The sequence below is a fragment of the Enhydra lutris genome, unplaced genomic scaffold (assembly GCF_002288905.1).
Source record: "Enhydra lutris kenyoni isolate GAN:26980312 unplaced genomic scaffold, ASM228890v2 scaffoldscaffold93, whole genome shotgun sequence".
Taxonomy (NCBI): Eukaryota; Metazoa; Chordata; class Mammalia; order Carnivora; family Mustelidae; genus Enhydra; species Enhydra lutris.
In genome coordinates, this window is record NW_019154177.1 from 151,374 (window position 1) to 170,092 (window position 18,719).

The 18,719-nt window shown below is 51.9% G+C and overlaps 1 protein-coding gene and 1 long non-coding RNA gene across 5 annotated transcripts; one reads left to right on the forward strand and one right to left on the reverse strand.

The window, feature by feature from the left end:
• Window positions 1-10,266: 10,266 nt before the first annotated feature.
• On the reverse strand, window positions 10,267-14,449 carry LOC111138619. Of its 2 annotated transcripts, none has more exons than XR_002640050.1 (3): window positions 14,384-14,449; window positions 11,439-11,514; window positions 10,267-11,054 (listed from the first exon to the last, which is right to left on the reverse strand). It is a non-coding gene; the product is annotated as an uncharacterized LOC111138619 (long non-coding RNA). The 2 variants fall into 2 exon arrangements; XR_002640049.1 differs by lacking the exon at window positions 14,384-14,449 and adding an exon at window positions 13,948-14,156.
• An 81-nt stretch (window positions 14,450-14,530) lies between these two features.
• Window positions 14,531-18,133, forward strand: LOC111138617 (zinc ribbon domain containing 1). 3 transcript variants are annotated; one of them, XM_022490643.1, is made up of 4 exons: window positions 14,531-14,815; window positions 14,932-15,032; window positions 15,202-15,311; window positions 17,303-18,133. In XM_022490643.1, exons 1-4 carry the CDS (start codon window positions 14,680-14,682, stop codon window positions 17,325-17,327), a joined length of 372 nt encoding a protein of 123 aa, XP_022346351.1. In that variant the 5' UTR covers window positions 14,531-14,679; the 3' UTR covers window positions 17,328-18,133. The 3 variants fall into 3 exon arrangements, with proteins under 3 accessions (XP_022346351.1, XP_022346350.1, XP_022346349.1); XM_022490642.1 differs by having other exon boundaries at window positions 15,202-15,400; window positions 17,303-17,545; XM_022490641.1 differs by lacking the exon at window positions 17,303-18,133 and having other exon boundaries at window positions 15,202-15,815.
• Window positions 18,134-18,719: the final 586 nt, after the last annotated feature.

Here is an 18,719-nt window from a genome sequence, read left to right on the forward strand (position 1 = left end):
TTCCCAGGACTGGTGGTGAAACAGAGAAGGGGCATTAGACGCTGGCATTAGCTGGATTGCTGAAAAGGAGGCACAGCCGCTGCGCGAGATGTCAGGTGGGGACCATCCCCTTCCCTCAGCCTGCCGGTCCCCCACACAGCATTGCTGGGGTGCTAGGGAGAGGCCCTGGTCCAGATTGTTAAGCCACCGTCTGGTCTGGGGACGGAAGTGCCGCCGCCGCAGGCCCCTGGAAACTCCCAGCACACTTGGCACACCCACACCCCTCAGCGGGGAAGGTGGTGGCCCTGTCGACCCGCCCTTCCCAAATGCGAATGCCCCGAGGGAGCCTGTCGCCATCTTCCCGTCCTCGTGGAGCACCCAGTGTCTGGGACCCAAATCCAGCGTCCGCAGCTCCCCACAGCAGTCCTGGGACCAAGAGCCCCAACGCCCCTGCCAGGCTCTGTGGAGCAGCCAGCAGCCCGGGCTCCCACTGCTGGCGTCTGGGGCCCTCCGGCCAGGCCAGTGAGGCATCCCACAGGCAGGCAGGAGCAGAACTGTGCACCGTCGCGGGGACGGTTCACTCCCGCAGGCTGGGGCCGAGGGGTTCCCATCCACCGGGCAGGGGCTGCGGAGGCCTGAAGCCCCTTGGCCCCGAAACGTCTCCTCTGGGATCCCCGCTTTCTCAACACCGGCCAGAGGCCCCCCACGGTGGCCAAAGAGGTGGGTACCCCGGTCCACACCCCGGACACCCAGGTTTTCTCCCAATTCAATGCCCGCCGGCCTGCTTCAGGCTGGGGAATGCGGGACAAATACCCTGCATTTGCCTCCGTCCCTGCAAGCTCGACACCCAGCTGTCCCACTCACCCGCGGTGCACTGAGAACAGGGACTGTGGGGTGGGGGGGCAGTGCCCACGTGCCCAGCGCCGGCGGCCCCGCTCTCCCAGCCAGGTTTCACCGTCGCGCTCCCTGCCCGGGGGCCCAGCCACGGCTGTGGACCCACCAAGGTCAAAAGAGCTCAGTCCGAGCAGTCAGAAAGGAAGAGAGCCCCACCCCCTCACCAGCCCACCCTCCGACCCATAGCAACCGCAGGTCCCACCTAGCACCGGGATCTGGATTTACTCCCAATCGTAATTTGCTCTTGAAAAAAGAGGATTATCTCCGATTAAAACTCACAACCTCCAATCACAGCGTCTAGAGCCAAAACAAGACCCGCGGGGCCCCAGAGGGGAGGTGGAGGCACTCAGCATCTTAGAAAGCGAAGGCAAGGGGGAGATTCCACCCCTTGACCGAAATGCTGCAGGTAAGGGAGCGCAGGGAGGGCCCGGCCCCTAACCCTCACTCAGTTCAACCTGGCTCAGTGATTTTTTTTTTTAAATTTTATTTATTTGACACGGGGTGGGGAGCAGAGCGGGCACACGCCGGTGGAGCAGCAGGCAGAGGCCGACGCAGACACCTCACTGAGCAGGAGCCCGACATGGGGCTCCGTCCCAGAACCCCGGATCATGACTGAGCCGAAGGCAGCAGCTTCCCCAATGAGCCCAGGCTCGGTGATGTACATCGATCTTTAATCAGTCCAATGGGTATCACGTTTATTGTTTTCCATGTAATTTGCAGTTGATGTGAGAAACAAAAGAAAAAAAACTAAATTTCCTTACTGCGTACAGCCCAGTGACCTGACCTTGAAACAGGCAAGGGAGCTTCCTCTGGGACACTTTGCTAAGGGTAAAAGGCAGCCTTAGCCCGACCCCAGAATCCTGTGAGTCTACTTTAAACATACGGAAATTCCTTTGGTAAGTTCCTTTATCTCTCCTCCCAAAATGTATGGTAGCCATCATCCCCCAAGCCTGTGGGCCCTGATAGACATCTGAAGGGTCTCATGATGGAGTTTTTACTAAACAGTAATAAACGCCCTTTCCTGACAATAGCTAGCTCCCTCAGAGTCCTGGAAAACTTGCTTCAGAATCACCTTGGAGGCTTGTGGCTGTCTCTGACCCCCTCCCAACTTGAAAATATGTGATGGGCCACTGTCCCAGTGCAGCTCTTTCTGCCCACGGGTCCTGTCCCCGGGCTTTAATAAAATCACTTTTTTTGCATGACGACGTCTCAAGAATTCTCTCCTGGCCATTGGCTCCAAACCCCAGCATTCCCAGCTCAGGACTTACCCACATTCCACTTTGTGTTATGATCACCCTTTATGTTTCACAATGGCATGGGGTTTTACAATTTACAAAATAGGTTTGCAAACATGCCCTATGTTGAGACTTGTTATTCTGTCTGTGCAAGTAGGAAACAGTCCCTGGGATACTGAGCCTTCCCAATCCAGGTCTGGAACTTAGCAACAACCAGGGCACCATTTTGGCAGTCGTCTTTGAGGATTTAATGGAAGCCATGTTTACAAAGTATTTCCTCCCTCCCTCCCTCTTTCCTTCCTTCTTTTCTCTTTCATTAAGACTTTATTTATCCATTTGGCAGAGAGAGAGAGAGACCACGAGCAGGGGGAGTGGCAGGCCGAGGGAGAAGCAGGCTCCATGAGTGGGAAGCCCAATGCAGGGCTCCATCCCAGCACCCTGAGATCATGACCTGATCTCAGGCAAAGGCAGACACCCAACCAACGGAGCCACCCAGGTGCTCCAACGAAAGTATTTTGTGAATTGTAAAACCCCTGCCAGTTTCCTGGTCCTTGATCTAGAACCATTACCCCAAGTCTTTCTCGTTCAGAGGCTACAAAATAGAAGACCCCTGCTCCACTGTAACAGTGTGCCAGGCTGTGGCAAGCACTTGGTCACTGGGGCTACCGTTGGAAGAGCTCATCTAGAGGACATGACCACCCGCTGACCCAAGAGCAGGCCCCTGGCGGTCCTCCTCTCTCCCTCCCTGTCCTTGGAGTATACCCTGCACCCACCATTTTCACAGTGGGAGGTGTTTCAAGGACACGGTCTTGAGAGAGTAAGCTGTTGTGGAGACCCTCTGGATTGAACACCTAACTCAACCCAGTCAAGGCCTCTCCATAAACTTTTAGGATTGTGGTGGGCAGGTGCAGACACCTGTCTCATGACCACCCACAGCAAGGGTAATACGTGAGCTTCCTTGCTTACTAAAACTGCCACGTACCGATCAGGAGTGGTCTGCCTTTCTCTTGAGTCTCTCCTTGCCCTCCACATACGGGCCAGTTTGGGGTTTCCCATGGGGCATCTCCTGCAGTTCCAAAGCAGCAGCTGCAAGTGGCTGCGGTGGCTAGTTTTGCTGGTGAAAACCGCTGACGGAGGGAGGCAGCCTGAGCTCGCTGGCACCCTCGGTTCTAGACCCACCGCCTTCCTGAAACGGATGCTGGGTGTCTTTGGAAAGCAGCTTTAGCTTGTTCCTGGGCTCCCGACCCAACGAAGCCTTCGGACATTCTGCCCGCACAGCCACAGTGGAGGGTGGGCCAGCTTGGACTCAACATCTCACAAAGTGGGGAGGAGCCAACAGGCCTTGCTTGTGACGTGGAAAGGGCACCCTTAAGGATGCAGCTGGCCCCGGCATCTCGGTTCACATGGAGAAGTGGCAGCTGTCCCTTTGGGGACGGTGTTAACCCCCACTTTGCTGTCTGGAGCAAAGCTGCTTGTTCAGCCGGGCTCCCCGGGCCCTGGTCCTGGATCACTGTGGGCCAGCAGGCTGAGTGTTGTCTCAGGTCCAAGCCAACGCGCAGTCCCAGAGGCCGCTGTTCAGAACCAGAAATGGAGGCTTCCATGATCTTCACTGGGCAGAACCCAGGGCGGTTTTCACGGCTATCCCCAACCCTCCCCTTGATCAACCTTCCTGTCATTTTATGGACTCCTGGGCTGTCCCAGCTGTGTGGTCTCCACTTGGAAAACTAGACTGCACAGACACCTCTCTCTGGAGCTGCAAACCAGAAATAAACCCAGCTGCTGACCTGCCCTCTGTCCCTTGGGTGGATGCCTCTCGGAGCAGCCCACTCTCCGCTGAGCCAGATGGGAGCCAGTCTGCTGAGGGAGCCTGCTTTGGGCAGGTTCCCTCTCCACCGCCTGGCTCCATCATCATCCCAGACCCGGCAGGACGTTCACCATCACAGACTGGCACCCAAGGAAGGGTTTGGTCTCTGATCTGGACTCCCGACCTGCTTGTAGTACAGGGAGGGAAGCCCCATAGCAAGGGGCCCCGGGCACGCCTGCTCCGGTGGGCTGGTGCATGGGACCTCCCACCCTCTCTAGGACCTGTGAGTGCTGACACTTTTAGGGCACAGTGCGGCTATGCTGGTCCAATCAGCCGACCCCACAGTAGCATGGTGGCCCTGGAAACTAATCTGTGCGGTGCTTCTGGCTTTCCAGACCGTTCTGGTCTGACAATGGCCTGCCTTCCGTTGCAAAGCCTGTCAACAATGGGCTGACAGTCAAGGTAATTACTGGATCTTTCATGCTTCCTACCACCATTCAGAGACTGAACAGCCCACACACCTTTGTGAGGCAGCCTGGCCGCCCTTGGATGCTACCACTGCCTGCCCCCCACAAGGATCATCTCTTGGCTACCTCCTAATGATCGGGATAGCAGGTCATATGGACCTATTTTGGAAATTCCTGGACATAGTGTTTCTTTCTTTTCCCTAATAGCCTAACAATACCCCCAGGCTGGCCTGGCTGGTACCTCCTGTTGGGAGCCATCCAGCCAAAATGGGAGGGGGGCAGTGGTAAGAAAGTCGAACTTAATTCGGGCCCAGCTACCTGGATTCCCAGATTTACTCAGTCCTAGATTATAAGAGGAATGACCACCTGATTAAGGACGCTGCCCACTAAGTCCCAAGTCCCACGCAGCCCAAAGCGGGGTATGTAATGGCTTTCTGTGTATTTTGTAAAAAGGTTCTTGTCCCTGCTGTTGAAACAGGGAAGGATTCTGATCGGTGTCATGGGACACACGTGCCAACCACCAGCTACACTGATGTCCATCACTGTGCCAAGAAGATAGGGTGCTATGGTTGTCTGTGACTTGGGGGGCTAGCAATTCTCTAAGGGGAGGAGGGTGGGCATTCGCTTGCCAGAAAGAGACCTTGGGCAAGCAAAAAGAGCTAGACCCCCAATTTATAGAACACAACTTTACATCTACAAAAGATAGATATAAACAGAAAAGAGTATCTGGGTATGTGACATGCACATCACAGAAAGTTTGAGAAAATTATTGGCTAAATTGCTTATTCCTCTCAACAAAATGTTATGTCTATATGGGAAGCTTTAGACAGTTCATTCTCTACTGAGTCAGGATATACTGATTGCCCTGGAATCAAGACGTACCGATGACACAAAGAAGAAGTTAATTGTATCTGATGCATGGCAGACACTTAATATGTTTTATTTTCTCCCTCTACACAACCATCCTTCTACTCTGCTAGGAGCTTACGAACAAAAATATGATTTATGACAAATGAGGTACAGTTGATTCACTATCTGAACGGACAGTAGGTAGCAGGTGAATTTTAGAAAGCCTACGCTGTCACGGCATTGCTGACCCTGGTCACTCTTATTCTAATTTGTGAGGCTAATCCAGGGGAAGGCTGTATAATTAGATCTACATAAAACCACGCACCAGTCTTGTAAACTGTACATCCCGAGGCTCCATTTCCAAGCATTTCAACTTTCATGGTTAAAGATACTATCAGACATGCTTTAATGAGTTCAAAGTCCTGTTTCACATACCTGACTCAGCATGAGGGATAGAGTGTCTGCTCTGTCTCCTGCTTCTGTTTTGGGCTTTTCTTCACTCTCGGCTGGCAGCTGCCCGTCCCTAGTGAAGCCCAGGTCAGCGGGTCAGTCTTGTGCATCCTTCTACTCCTGCTCCAGTCTTTTATCCTGAGTGTTCTGTTTGCTGCTTTTGACCCTCGGTGCCCTGCTGCTGTTCCCTGAATGGGCTCCATCGGTTCCCTATCCATCAGGGCTACTGATGTCCTTGCCCTCCTGTTTTCCAGGGACCGGATTCCTACCCTCCAGCTGTCCAAGTCTCTTTTATGCTGCCCATGTGCCACGTGCCTGTCAGGTTCTGCCTTGCTCCATTCTACCCGTAAAGTCCATTGGATTTAGCTGCATGGAGCTCTCTGACAACCCGGTGAAAGGGGGCTTGGGGGACTGATGGGCACTGGGGCCAGAAGGCAGGCAGCTTCTACAGACCTCCTAGGAGATCTGGCTTGGAAGGAGTGCAAAGGAATAGCACGGTAGCGTGTTTAGCTGGGAGAGACTGGAGGACACTTACAGTTCAACAGGAGTGAACTCTTCCAGTTGAAGCCGTTGGGTGGAGAGGAGAGAGAACAGCCATTGGCACAGGGTTCTGAGAAGGTGGAGAGGTGCCCTTCCCCACTATGAGAGCACAGAGGGAATGGGAGTGAGCAGACACAAGGAAAGATGCGGAAACAAGAGTGAGGAGGGTGTACTTACTGCCTTGGTTCCGATCTCCTGTGAGGCCCACTACATAAAATATTTTCAGATACTTTCTACTGATTTTCTTTTTTTCTTTATACTCACCCAAGCAAGTTTCTAAGGCTTGCAAACAAGAAATTTGACCATGACGCTGCTACATTTCAACTCATCTCATATCCCAGCATTATTTTTTTTTAAATGTGAGCGTAGCTGCCCCGCGACGTTCCGGTAGTCTCAGGGCACAGCGGTCATCTGACAAATAACCCGATGGCCCGGCAGGCAGCGCGGTGCTCACCGCAGAGGTAGCTACGCTGTCCCTGCACCATGCTATCCCGATACCCTCGACTGGACTTCCTGTGCTTTCATCCCCGTGACCAACATTATCCCTGTGGGGCAGGCTCTCGCCTGGAGTCTGTTATAAGAAATTCCAGATCCCTAGTCCATTTGGAACCCACTACTCAAGACTTGTCTTCCCTCTACCTCTAAACAGATGACCTGGCCTCCTGCTACCCACAGAAAGTAAGCCACAGGAAGGAAACTCCTTCCCTCAGTATCTATGTATTTTCCCTTGTACCTTAGTGCCTGGAAGTTTCTGCTACATTCACGTGGGAATGCTCTGAGGAAACAGTATCAGCCGGTGTGCTCCTGCCACAAGTTTCCCGGTTTTCTTATCTTCTCGAGCTACACCTTACCAATACGTGTGATGGTTTGTGAGGCATGTCTCGTTTGGGACAGAACTTACCACTGTAAAAACATGATCAAAGAGAAAACCAGCCGCGCTGCACACAGCCCCCGAGCTCACTGCCTGCGTTAAACCTACCCAAATACTGAAGGAGGCCGACGCGCACAACTGTCCTCTCTCAGCAATGCTTACAAACTCGGAATTCGGTCGAGTGCGGCTACCCACGGCTGCCGCCTCACGATTTCACTGCACCCGGTGGCCTCGCGCCCCAGAAAAAAGGCAGGTGTCCCTGCTTTTGGAGAGTTTGCGTCAGCCCACTGCACGCGTACAGAAGACCTGTTAGCATGGCTGGAGCTTCTCTCGTAAGAGCGAAAACCCTCTGCAGATGTCCTTCTGTTAGGAAAAGCAGGTAGTCATGTGAGCTGGCGCAGAAATGAAGTGGGGCAGCAGGTGCGTTTGGGAAATGGGTTGGGCTTTGGTGGATGTCCTGTGGGCTCACGCTAGGTTTCACAGGAACGCTCTTCCTTCAGAGAGCGGGTAGGGAGGCCTGTGCTCTGCATAAGAGCAGGGTCGAGTGAACATCAATCTGTGGGGGTCACGCACAAGGCCAGCGGCATGGGGTGCTGAGGACAGGGCTGCACGGGCTGGCGGTCAGCCACACATTCCATTAGGCGGGGCTGGTCACCACGGACACCTTTCCGAATACAGCCCTACAGATTTCTTTAGGCTCCAGCCCATTTTCTGGCGACTTGAACAGTTCTGGCTGGATGAGAGCTACAGTCTCACACCTTCGGAACTGGGGGCTTTATACTTTGTGGTGTTTCTTGATCCATTTTCACCTTCTACAAACTCCACTTCTCAGCTCAGCAGGGGAAGAAAACCAGTAGAAGGCCATTTCGTGATATTACAGCCTTCTATGCTACAAAGCCTCTCATTTATCCACTGGAACAACTGGTGAGGAAACTTTTGTTGTCTCCGTTCTAGACCCAAACTTACCTTCCTCACGCCAGCGGATATGTGGCCATGCTCGGGCCCGAACAAACCCCACAACTCTACACTCTGTGGGGCTAAGTCATAGCGCGCTCAGGGCTGACAACCTACTCTCCATCAGCAGGTAACAGAAATATCACAGCTGCCTCACCTAGCGTCCCTGCAGACCTTCGCTCCCCGACCTCCTCCTCTGGGAACCCTTTTATTCAGACTTGAATGACACTTTAATTTATGATGCTGCCAGGTGCCTTGAGAGGAAGGCACAGGGTGACGTGTCCGGAAGGCACCAGAGAAAGTTCTAGAAAGGGGATGCATCAAGTCATGAATTTTACTGAGGGGTATCAGAAAACAAGTAAGTAAACAAAGATATATCAGTGCCTCCACTTAAATACAAGAACAAAGAAAGGCTGACTGTGCACACGGGAGGTAAGAAGTGAGTTTGCACTGAGTTTGCAGTGAGTTTGCACTCTGGGGGCAGGCTCTCCTGGACACTGCTCTGCTTCCAGCAGTCAGCAAACGTCCTTCCTCCTTTCAACAGACCTCACAGGAGGGGCTCGCGGCACACAACCACAGCGCCCTGAGAACTGCACAAGCTCCGGGCTCACCTGACCTTCAGCTCAGTTCGTGGTCCCAGGGGCCTGGGGTTGAGTCCCACGTCGGGCTCCCTGCAGGGGGCCTGTTTCTCCCTCTCCCTCTGCCGCTCCCCCTGCTTGTGCTCGCTCTCTCTCAAGTAAGTAAATAAAATCTTAAAAGAATACAAGACAAAAGAAAAGCGTCAAATGCGACTCATGCTTTAAGGGTGCTTGGCTTGGGGTAATTACGGTGTTGCTCATACACAGTCCGGGAGATAAAGGGTGAACTGTGCGTCAGGCAGAGATGATGGAATCAGGTTTAGCTGAACTGAGCCAAAAGCCCCAGACTTTTACTCCTAGCCGTATGAGCTGGGAAACTGCCTTGTAATCACCAGTTGCTTTTCTACTAGATTTGGAGGAGAAAGAGGGAGTAGCTGACCTCACTAATGTGTCCAGCACTGAAAATCCTCGTGGTAAACAATCACTTAAGTTGTATCCACACCCAGTGCAGGACTCGAACTCAGGACCCTGAGAGGAAGTGTCTCGGGCATCCCCAGTTATGTGGGACTTATCCTTGCCCTGCTGATTTGGGTTTCCACATCCCCTGCCCCTTGCACTCAGGCGATACAACCGTGCAGGGCAGAGGATCTCCCACGGGACATGGAAACGGAAGGCCAGAGACACAGTCTGCAGCAGGCACAGCGAGTGGAGGGCGAACACAGAAGAGCCCCATCACCGAGGAACGTTCCACGGCACACTGCCGAGGTCGCAAGTGAACTGCTGGTCTGGGGGTGGGCGTGGGGACCACGACTGATGGAGAATGCTCTTTAGGCAGCCCCCACTCCTTATTCTCTACGCACCAACGCTCACCCCTACCTTCCCAAAGTTTTGCTATCTGGTAAGAAAATGAACCGGAAATGAAATGAAATCCATAAATTTCATTCTGCTTGGGATGAAAACTCTCGCTCAGTGCACACGTTTGTCTTCTGAGTCGTCAGTGAGGGTTGGGGCACATCTGCTTGAGAGGGTGAGTCCAGTTTGCATCTGAGCGGACCCAAACCTCGGGAAGACACTGCTTACATGGGCTGTGGGTCCTGTGGCTGCCCTCCTCACTCTGCCGGGCTGGGCTCGGGGTCCCTCCTTGGCACAGCTCCGCACAGGCCTCCATCCTAACCCTGAGCACACTCTGTGTTTGGGGCGATCTATGCCATTACTTGTGGCCCAGTCAAGGACCGGGACCTCTCATTCACTCACAAAACCTGGCCCACAGGAGGCTCTCAAAGTCCCTCACACAGACAGAACTGTAGGGCGCAAGCCAGACATGGAAGACCTGGTCAGCAGTCCCGAGAAACGTACAAACAGGAACTGAAAGACCACAGACTGACCTACGACAACCTCAAGACAGCCGTAGTGGGCTGGGAGCGGGGCCTGAGCAGCGGCGGATCCCAGTTCCTTCCTCACCATCATTGCCCAACCACATTCCAGCTGATGACACCGGACGTCAAGGATTCGCCAGGTGCACGAACACGAGGGAACTAAGACAGCTCCGCCAAGTTTCTAGCCCAGGGCTATCCGATATTCCGTATCTGATGCAGACACTCTGGGGACAGTTGGGAACTAGTACTAAAAACAAGAGTTCACTTAAGACACGGGTTTTATTCTCAAAGCACTGAAACTTTACTAGTCTTTTATTTTTCCTATTTGGCTTCTCAGAAAGGGTGGCATGGTTAAGAATTTTCTTTGATGTGGTTTTATGATGGCAGGCGCTTCTTCTCTATTCTTTTCCATAAGGACAGTCACTTTAATCCGGCTTCTACCGCGTGGCTGGAAAAGGGGATACGCAGTCACACTTTCAAGCTCTTTGATCTCTCTCCTTGCTCTCCCACGCCTCTCTCGTGTCAGCAGCTGGCTCTGGGTTTTCCTCAAGACTCTCTCCTTGCGCCTTTGCTCCGCGAGCTCTCTCCCCCGAAGCATGCGTTGCTGGTGACCTTGGATCTGCATCTGTTCCCTCTCGCTCACCTGCTTTCTTCTCTGTGCGCTCAGGACACCATGCTCTTCTGGCACGATTTTGGGGAACGTTGTCTCACTAGGGGGCCGTGGTAATTGTTTACCTGGTTTGTTCTTAGACTCTCTGACCCGACCCGCTCTCTGAATGTGCCTTTCTATGTGTTTCACCTCTCTCTCCGGAACCAAGTAATACTGCTTTGGTCTCTCTAGCCTGTGGGTCGTCTTCCCCTCCCATCTCTTCTTGACTTCATGGCCTGTCTCTTGCTCCTTCATCATGTCCATTATTCTCTTATTATAATAAGACTCCGCTTTGGCCAGCCAGTGATCAAGAGAAAGAGCTTGCTCCCTGCACAATGTTTCATATTCCTCATGGTATTTCCGAGTTATCAGCTGTCTTGCCGCTGCTGTATGCACGCCACCCAGATTCTGTCAAAGTGAGGCACAGAATTTTATAAGGTGACCGTCTTTTTAAACACATTTAAACAGGAGCTTCATCTCATCAGTGACACTGAGAAGATTTGCAGTCTCTTGTTTACTTTGGTGTTTAACAATTGTGATTTTTATTCCCATCACCCCAGGTGAAACTCTGAGCTCTCAGAGTTGAACTACCCACCACCAACATCAGTAACTACTTTTAAAAAAAGAGAGTATTGGGCATTTTGAACATAATACTCTGTTTTGCAACTATGGATATAGCTAAACACATGTACCAGGGTAGACCCCTCTGTGGAGGGGTCACCTGGGCAGGATTTTAAGCCTAAGGCCCCTTCTCCTAGTAGCTCCAAACTGTACAACGTGAAGATTATTTACCAAGATTTTTTTCTCCAGTGGGGACTGCTGACCTACGGCAATCCTAGGGTCTGTAGAGGTTTTCGCCCAGGCCAGACTGGAAGACAGAGAAAACAGAGGTAGATTAGAGTGTGGGAGGTGTCAGAAACTATCTACTCACATACCGACTGAACCAGGGTAACCAACTGTTTTGGTCAACGCCAAGGGTATGTCCCCTCGGAAAGAGAGATCCTGCTGCGAGGATCTCTTCCTCCAGGGAATTTAACAATAGCATCTAATCCTTTCACAGAAAGTAGGCACGCACATCTCCCGTGGACTCAAGAGGAACCATTCTGAATCTGGAATCTGGGCCTGGGAGAGGGAAGATGCAGGCTCCTGGGTGTGGCGCTGGGCAAGCTCAGCTGGGCTGGACTGCTCTGTCTCCCGGCCTCCTCTGTCTTCCGAGAGACTTCCAAAGTGCAGTGCTCTCGGTCCCTCCTCTCTCTGCAGCTTCTTGACCCGGGCCCTCTCCGCCTCTATCAGCACATACAGCATCTCTGCCTTCCAATGTTTGGTTCTGAAATTGTTACGTGATCACCCGCCCCTCTGCTTTCCTGCCTTATACTGCCACTTATCCTTCATCCTAAATCCATTGTGAAACTGTTCCCTGCTCAGCACCTGAGGGTGGGAATTTGTGGTTATCCTTTTTTTTTTTAAATGGGCCAGGCTGATGGCAACACAAGTGAAGACTGCCAACTTTTTATGTGTCATCCCTGGTCTAATCTGAGTTTACTGTGAGGTCGTGTTAAGCCACTGGGGATGCCTGGCATTTCATCTCTGTGCCTTTTGTACTGTTTATGGCAAAGAGCATGGGCTTTGAAGCCTGACAGGGCTACGTCTGAATCCTAATCGAACGGCCTCTGAGGTGTGTGACTCCGGGCAAGTAACAATCTCAGTCAGCTTCCTCATCTATAAAATGGACACAGAAAACAAACATCTGCTTCCCAGGGTAATAAAGAACAAACGTACATTAGATGAAAGCGCCTGGCACAATGCTTGACATGTGGTAAGTTCTCAGTAAATGGCAGATAATTCCCCCCACAAGTCAAGCTCCTGACTCTCTATCAAGTCTTTCTGAAACAGTATGTGTAACAATGATTTCTGTCTTCTTCTGAACACTTTTAACCATTACCTCTAAAACTCACTGGAAAATAATCAGGGTTTACACTGGTATACCTGTATTCCTCTATCATCTTTAACATTTTCACACTGAAATTTAGACTCTAAAAGGGTATAACTTAAAATTTACATCTACAAATTTATTAGAATGAATCTGATACCAAATATTGGACCTCACAGACTTCTTAGACACATTCTTATTTGTCTATGTAAATCTATTTTGATATTTAAAAAATACAACCATCTTACTTTTCTCAGTATGTAAAACCTAGCACAGTACTGAACATTAGAGTACGTGACCCAAGTTCTCAAAGTTCACGATTTGCTGATTACCCTTATCACAAATCTGAGCATCTCTCTGCTACATTCCCCATAACGCTGTATCCATCTATTTTTTTTTAAAGATTTTATTTATTTATTTATTTGAGAGAGAGACAGTGAGAGAGAGCATGAGCGAGGAGGTCAGAGGGAGAAGCAGACTCCCCGTGGAGCTGGGAGCCTGATGTGAGACTCGATCCCGGGACTCCGGGACCATGACCTGAGCCGAAGGCTGTCGTCCAACCGACTGAGCCACCCAGGCGTCCCTGTATCCATCTTTTTGCTGAAACATTTGCCATTCACTCCCAAGGCACAGGTTTCTTTCCCGGGCCTGTCCTGGGCTCCCACACTTGGTCCGACCGGTGTACTCTCACTGCATTCTTATCGTTTGGTCTCCTTAAGGTCCCCTAACATTTTTCAACTTTGCAGCCCCAGCCTCAGCTTAATAAATACAGCTGGACTGAGTCTGTGCTAAGTGGCCACGCCTTACAGCAGGCGGCACAGGAGGGCCGCAGTCAACCCAGGGTGGACAGTCTCTGGATGCCTGTCCAACTGAAGTTAGAGAGGGGAACAAGCTCATTTCAACTACCATTTTCAAAGGAGACACACAGGATAAAAACCGCCTGCCTCGTGGGCGGAACAGCAGACCTCCCTTTCTCACAGACACAATGACACCCGCGAAGGGAAATCGTGGGACTTCTCAGGAGCTTGCTGGCAGCTCCAACCCCATCACTATGGTCTGTCCATCACTGCAGAAAAGGCAGAGCGGGGCCTACGCCCAGCAGAGGCCACAGCTTGTCTTTGAGGAGGGGCAGGGACGGCTCCAGAACCTTCCCCTGCAGGGAGCGGCTTCGCACAGCTCCCCGGTCGGCCGGCGCTGGCGGGGCCAGCACAGAACTGGGAAACTCGGGGACAAGGGTCTACTCCATCTGTAAGTCACAGACGAACGACAACAGCATGATTTTCTGAAGATACTGGCCCTCGTGTTTTCTAACTCTTGGATTAGGGAAACGTCAAGTCACCACGTGACGCAAGACGACCAGAATTCACTGACCGCTGCGCCAGAGCCGGGGGACGAGGCGGAGGTGGATCCGCGAGCCAAAAGCCGAGCCGGGTCCCGGGGAAATGCACCAGGGCTGCCCGCCGACGGACGCCGGCCTGCCCGCCCTGTCCTCGACCCAGTCCCGAGCCTCCTCCCGGGAGTGGAGCTCCAGGCGCGGCCCGTCCTCCACCTCCGCCCGCCCCGCCTCCTCCCCCGAGGAGGCCCCGATGGGCCCGGCCCCCAGAGCACGCGAGGCCCCGAGAGGAGGCGGAGAGCCCCTGCTCGGCCTCGGAGGCCCCGGGGCGCCGCCCCCGACAGAACCCCGCTCCGGGACTCGGGAAGGGCCGCAGGATTTATAGGGTCAACGCCCCCGCGGCTGAGGGAACATTAACGCTCCAGGAGGGAGCTCCTCCCGGAGGGGCAGCACCCGAGGCCACGCGCCCATTACCGTCCTCCCCGGCCGGCCTCCGCCGCCACCACAGGCAGCGCTCTCCCACCCACGAGGCTCCGCGGCGCGCGGCGCGCGGCGACGGACTATGACGTCACGGCCAATGGCGAGCCGGCGCGGCGGACGCTCTGGCTCGCCCCGCGCGGAGCCGGCGCGCTCGTCTGCTCTGGAGGACCGCACGCGGCCTGCGGGTCTGGACACCGAGCACCGCGCGTGCAGGGAGGGGGGCTCGCGCTGCGGCCGCTCCCTCGGTCCCGCGGAGGGGCCGCTCTCCGTCCCTCCGCACCCGGTACGGCATGGACGGCGCGCGCTCCGGCTCCAGGTTCCAGTCGGACCTGGACTTCTGTCCGGATTGTGGCTCCGTCCTGCCGCTGCCCGGGGCGCAGGACACGGTCACCTGTGTTCGCTGCGGCTTCCGCGTCCCGGTGCGAGGTGAGCGGCCCCGGGGGGTGGCGGGGGCGGCGGGGGACCTGACGCCGGGGGCCCCGGGTGGGAGCCTGCGGGGAGGACTGCGCGGGTGCCCACAGCCGTGCTTCCCGCCCGCGCAGACTTCGAGGGGAAGGTCGTGAACACCTGCGTCGTGTTCAACAAGCCGGGGACGGCCGCGCCTGTGCCGGCGGAGGAAGGGCCCGAGTTCCAGGGACCCGTGGTGAGCTAATGACCCCATTGGGAGGGCGGCGAGGACGTGCAGGGGTGATTGCCGAGGTCTGGCGGGAAGCAGCCGGGTGGAGTGTGACGTGTGATTCCCGCAGGCAGCCCGGGGTAGGGATGGGACGGGGCCTCCCTGACACGGCCTCCCCGCGCCTGTTCCTGGCCAGGTTGACAGGCGCTGCTCTCGATGTGGCCACGAAGGAATGGCCTACCACACCCGACAGATGCGCTCGGCCGACGAGGGGCAGACGGTCTTCTACACCTGTACCCACTGCAGGTGCACACCCTTCCCCGTGTCCCCGCCCTTTGTGAGCTGCTGGTTCACTGAGCGTCTCCACTGATTTCCTCCGCGTACCGAAGAAACGGGTATTTCCTTTGGCCCCATCCCTCTCCACAGTTCAGCGAACAGGGAGGTTTGGGGCCTGTAAAATGAACAGTTTTCTTAATCTGTTTATAGCCAGTGAACTAAGCCTTTTAAAGTGTTTGAAAGGAAATGAAAACATACAGAAGGCAAGTACTGCTCAGTGGTCAGCCTGTCATGGTAGGAATCTCTCACTGGTTCAAGGTAGTCTTTCTTTCCTGAGAATTAATCACATGTCACTTCAAGAACCGGGCAGCTCCAAATGGGTTTAAGAACGCTTTGTCTTGGGGCACCTGGGGGGCTCAGTCGGTTAAGCCTCTGCCTTCAGCTCAGGTCCTGATGGGGGTTCCTGGGACCCAGACCCTCCTCAGGCTTCCTGATCAGCGGGAAGCCTTCTTCCTTTTTCTCTATCCCTCTCCCCACTCGTTCTCTCTCAAATAGATAAAATCTTAAAAGTAAATAAATAAATTCGTCCTTTTATTTTTTTTTTAAAGTAGGCTCCACATGGCGCCTACTCAGAACCCTGAGATCAAGACCTGAGCTGAGGTCAAGAGTCAGATGCTTAACCTACCGAGCCGCCCAGGCACCCTCTTCCTTTTATTCTTAAAATATGTATTACATTTAAGTATATTAAATAAGAGTATTTATATTCTATGTCTGATAATTCTGATACCCATAGTTGTGGGTCTGATGCCGCTATTTGTTGTTCCTGGTAACTGACTCATGGTGCTTTTTTTCTTTTTACTTATTTACTTCTTTAGTCATTATTTGTTGAGTTACGTATGTCTGTATGTAATCTCTACACTGAATAGTTCTGTTTGTTTTTTTTTTTTTTTTTTAAAAAAAAAAATTTTATTTGAGAGAGTGGGGGTGGGCAGGGTACAGACAGGAGAGAGAGATCTCTCCCTGCTGAGCATGGAGCTTGATTATCTCACGACCCCGAGAACATGACCTGAGCTGAAATCAAGATTAGGCAGCTTAACCCGCTGGGCTACCCAGGTGTCCCAACTTTTTTTTTTTTTTTAATGAACAGAAGTTTTTAATTTTTATGAGGTCCAGTTTATCCCTTTTCTTTTTTCATTCTTTGTCTAATGGCACGTGGCTCTTTGTGTCCTAAGATATCATTTGCATATACTTTATATTTCATTAGATATATTTTGGAATGCTTATATATATTTTTACTTTTTATTTAAATTCAGTTAATGAACGTATAGTGTATTTTTAGTTTCACAGGTAGAGCTCAGTGATTCATTAGTCATTGACCAGTCCTGATTACCTCACATGCCCTCCTTAATGTCCATCACCCAGTTCCCCTATCCCCCCCACCCCCCTCCCCTCCAGCAGCCCTCAGTTTGTTTCCTGTAGTTAAGAGTCTCTTATGGTTTGTGTACCTCTCTGTTTTCATCTCATTTTGTTTTTCCTTCCCTTCCCATATGTTCATGTCTTGTTTCTTATATTTCACATATGAGTGAAATTGTATGGTATTTGTGTTTCTCTGCTTGACTTATTTCACTCAGCATAATCCCCTCCAGTTCCATCTGTGTCGATGCAAATGGTGGGTATTCATCCTTTCTGATGGCTGAGTAGTAGTTCTATGTATATATGAACTACATCTTCTTTATCCATTCATCTGTTGAAGGACATCTCAGCCAGCATCTGTCGTTTCCTGACTTGTTAATTCTAGCCATTCTGACTGGTATAAGGTGGTATTTCATTATGGTTCATTAGATATATTTTTAATACAGCATTTTTAGTTGTCTTGAATATGAAGGATTGTTTAGGGGAGCTAGTCTTCCACAATGTCATAAATAAAACTCCCTCCTTGATTCTTCAAATGAATGTCTTGTCTTACACGGCTAGAACCTCTATGCTTATTTAAATATAATGAGTCCTTTCTTTCTCTGTAGGTTCCAGGAGAAGGAAGACTCTTGATTTTTTTTCCAGGCAACGCAACAATTCTCCCTCGGATGGTGAGGGATATTGGGTTCTTAAGATCCTTTGTCCATCCTAGTTGCAATGTTTTGCTCCCATAGAAGGAAGTTATCATGTGGGGATTACCATTGTCCCTAGACTACACCTACTCTAGTTGAGTTTCTTATCAAAGTTCTATTTTTCTATATATGCCAGACATATGTATATTATTTATAATCTGTCTTGTTCCAAAAGGAATTTAAATGAATTTACAGAGATATATTTGTTCTTTCAATAAGTATATCAGCTACAAAAAATATATATAAATTAGTATATGAGAAGGAAAAAGAAAAAGAAGTATAAAAAATGGAGGCAGGAATGAGACTAATAGAAAAAGTAATTTTAAGTATTCCACCACTAAATCTATTTGGTTCCTGAGTTTAGAGAAACAAAATGTAGGAATCTGGATAGTGGGAGATTGAACAAATAATTTAACCAGATCTCTTTGATGTGAGCTTAGACAACAAAAAATCTGATACTAAGGGATACCAGTATGTGCTTACTACAGTTGGACATTTTGGGAAAAAAAATTTTTATTGCTGTTGAGATAAATGTAATATATATTCATTGTAATAGATTCATATGTAAAAAGATGGGGGGGAAAAAGAGTAAAAAATACAAGGAATCCCACTTCAGAGAGATACTTGTTTTTTTTTTAATGGCTTTTACTATACATGCTGAGGTGTATCTTGCTTTTTATCAGTTTGCCCAAAAACTTGAAAGGGAAACACTTTGTAGTCCGGGCACAATAAACATACTCAGATGTACTCTGGGAGTTTGTGTTTTTGCATTCCTTGCTTCATTGTGATGCCCTTGACATGTTCAGAGCTCTCAGACTCACCGTGTGGGCTTTGGCCCCCGGCCACGGGGACGGGTGGGCAGGCGGGACTCTGCCGCCGCTGGATTTGGGGTCCGAAATCCGGAACAAAGCTGCGCGTGTGTCCAGCGCACTTCCAGCCTTCCCCGGCCCCTAGCGCCGCCTGCGTGCGGTCCGGGGCTCCCCGCCCAGCCGCCTCGGCAGCCAGTGGCTCTGCCGGCCCCCAGCACCCACCCCCACCTTGCTTCTGGGACACTGGCAGGTGCTCCTGTGAGAGCACAGTGCCCTGTGGTCACGGACCCATGTCCCATCGCCACCCGACGAAGTGGACAATACAGTGTCCTGTCCGCCAAGCCCCGGCAGACCGGGTGGCGGCTCCTAAGCGAGGTCTGGGGACAGCCCGAGCAGAAGGCTTAAAAAGCACCCGCCCCGGCGCCGCAGACCCGCGCGGGACCAGAGCCCTCCCCGGATCAGGTGCGTGCACCTGCTGCTGGGGTCGGAACCCCATTCCCACGAGAAGCCGGGAAACCAAAGCA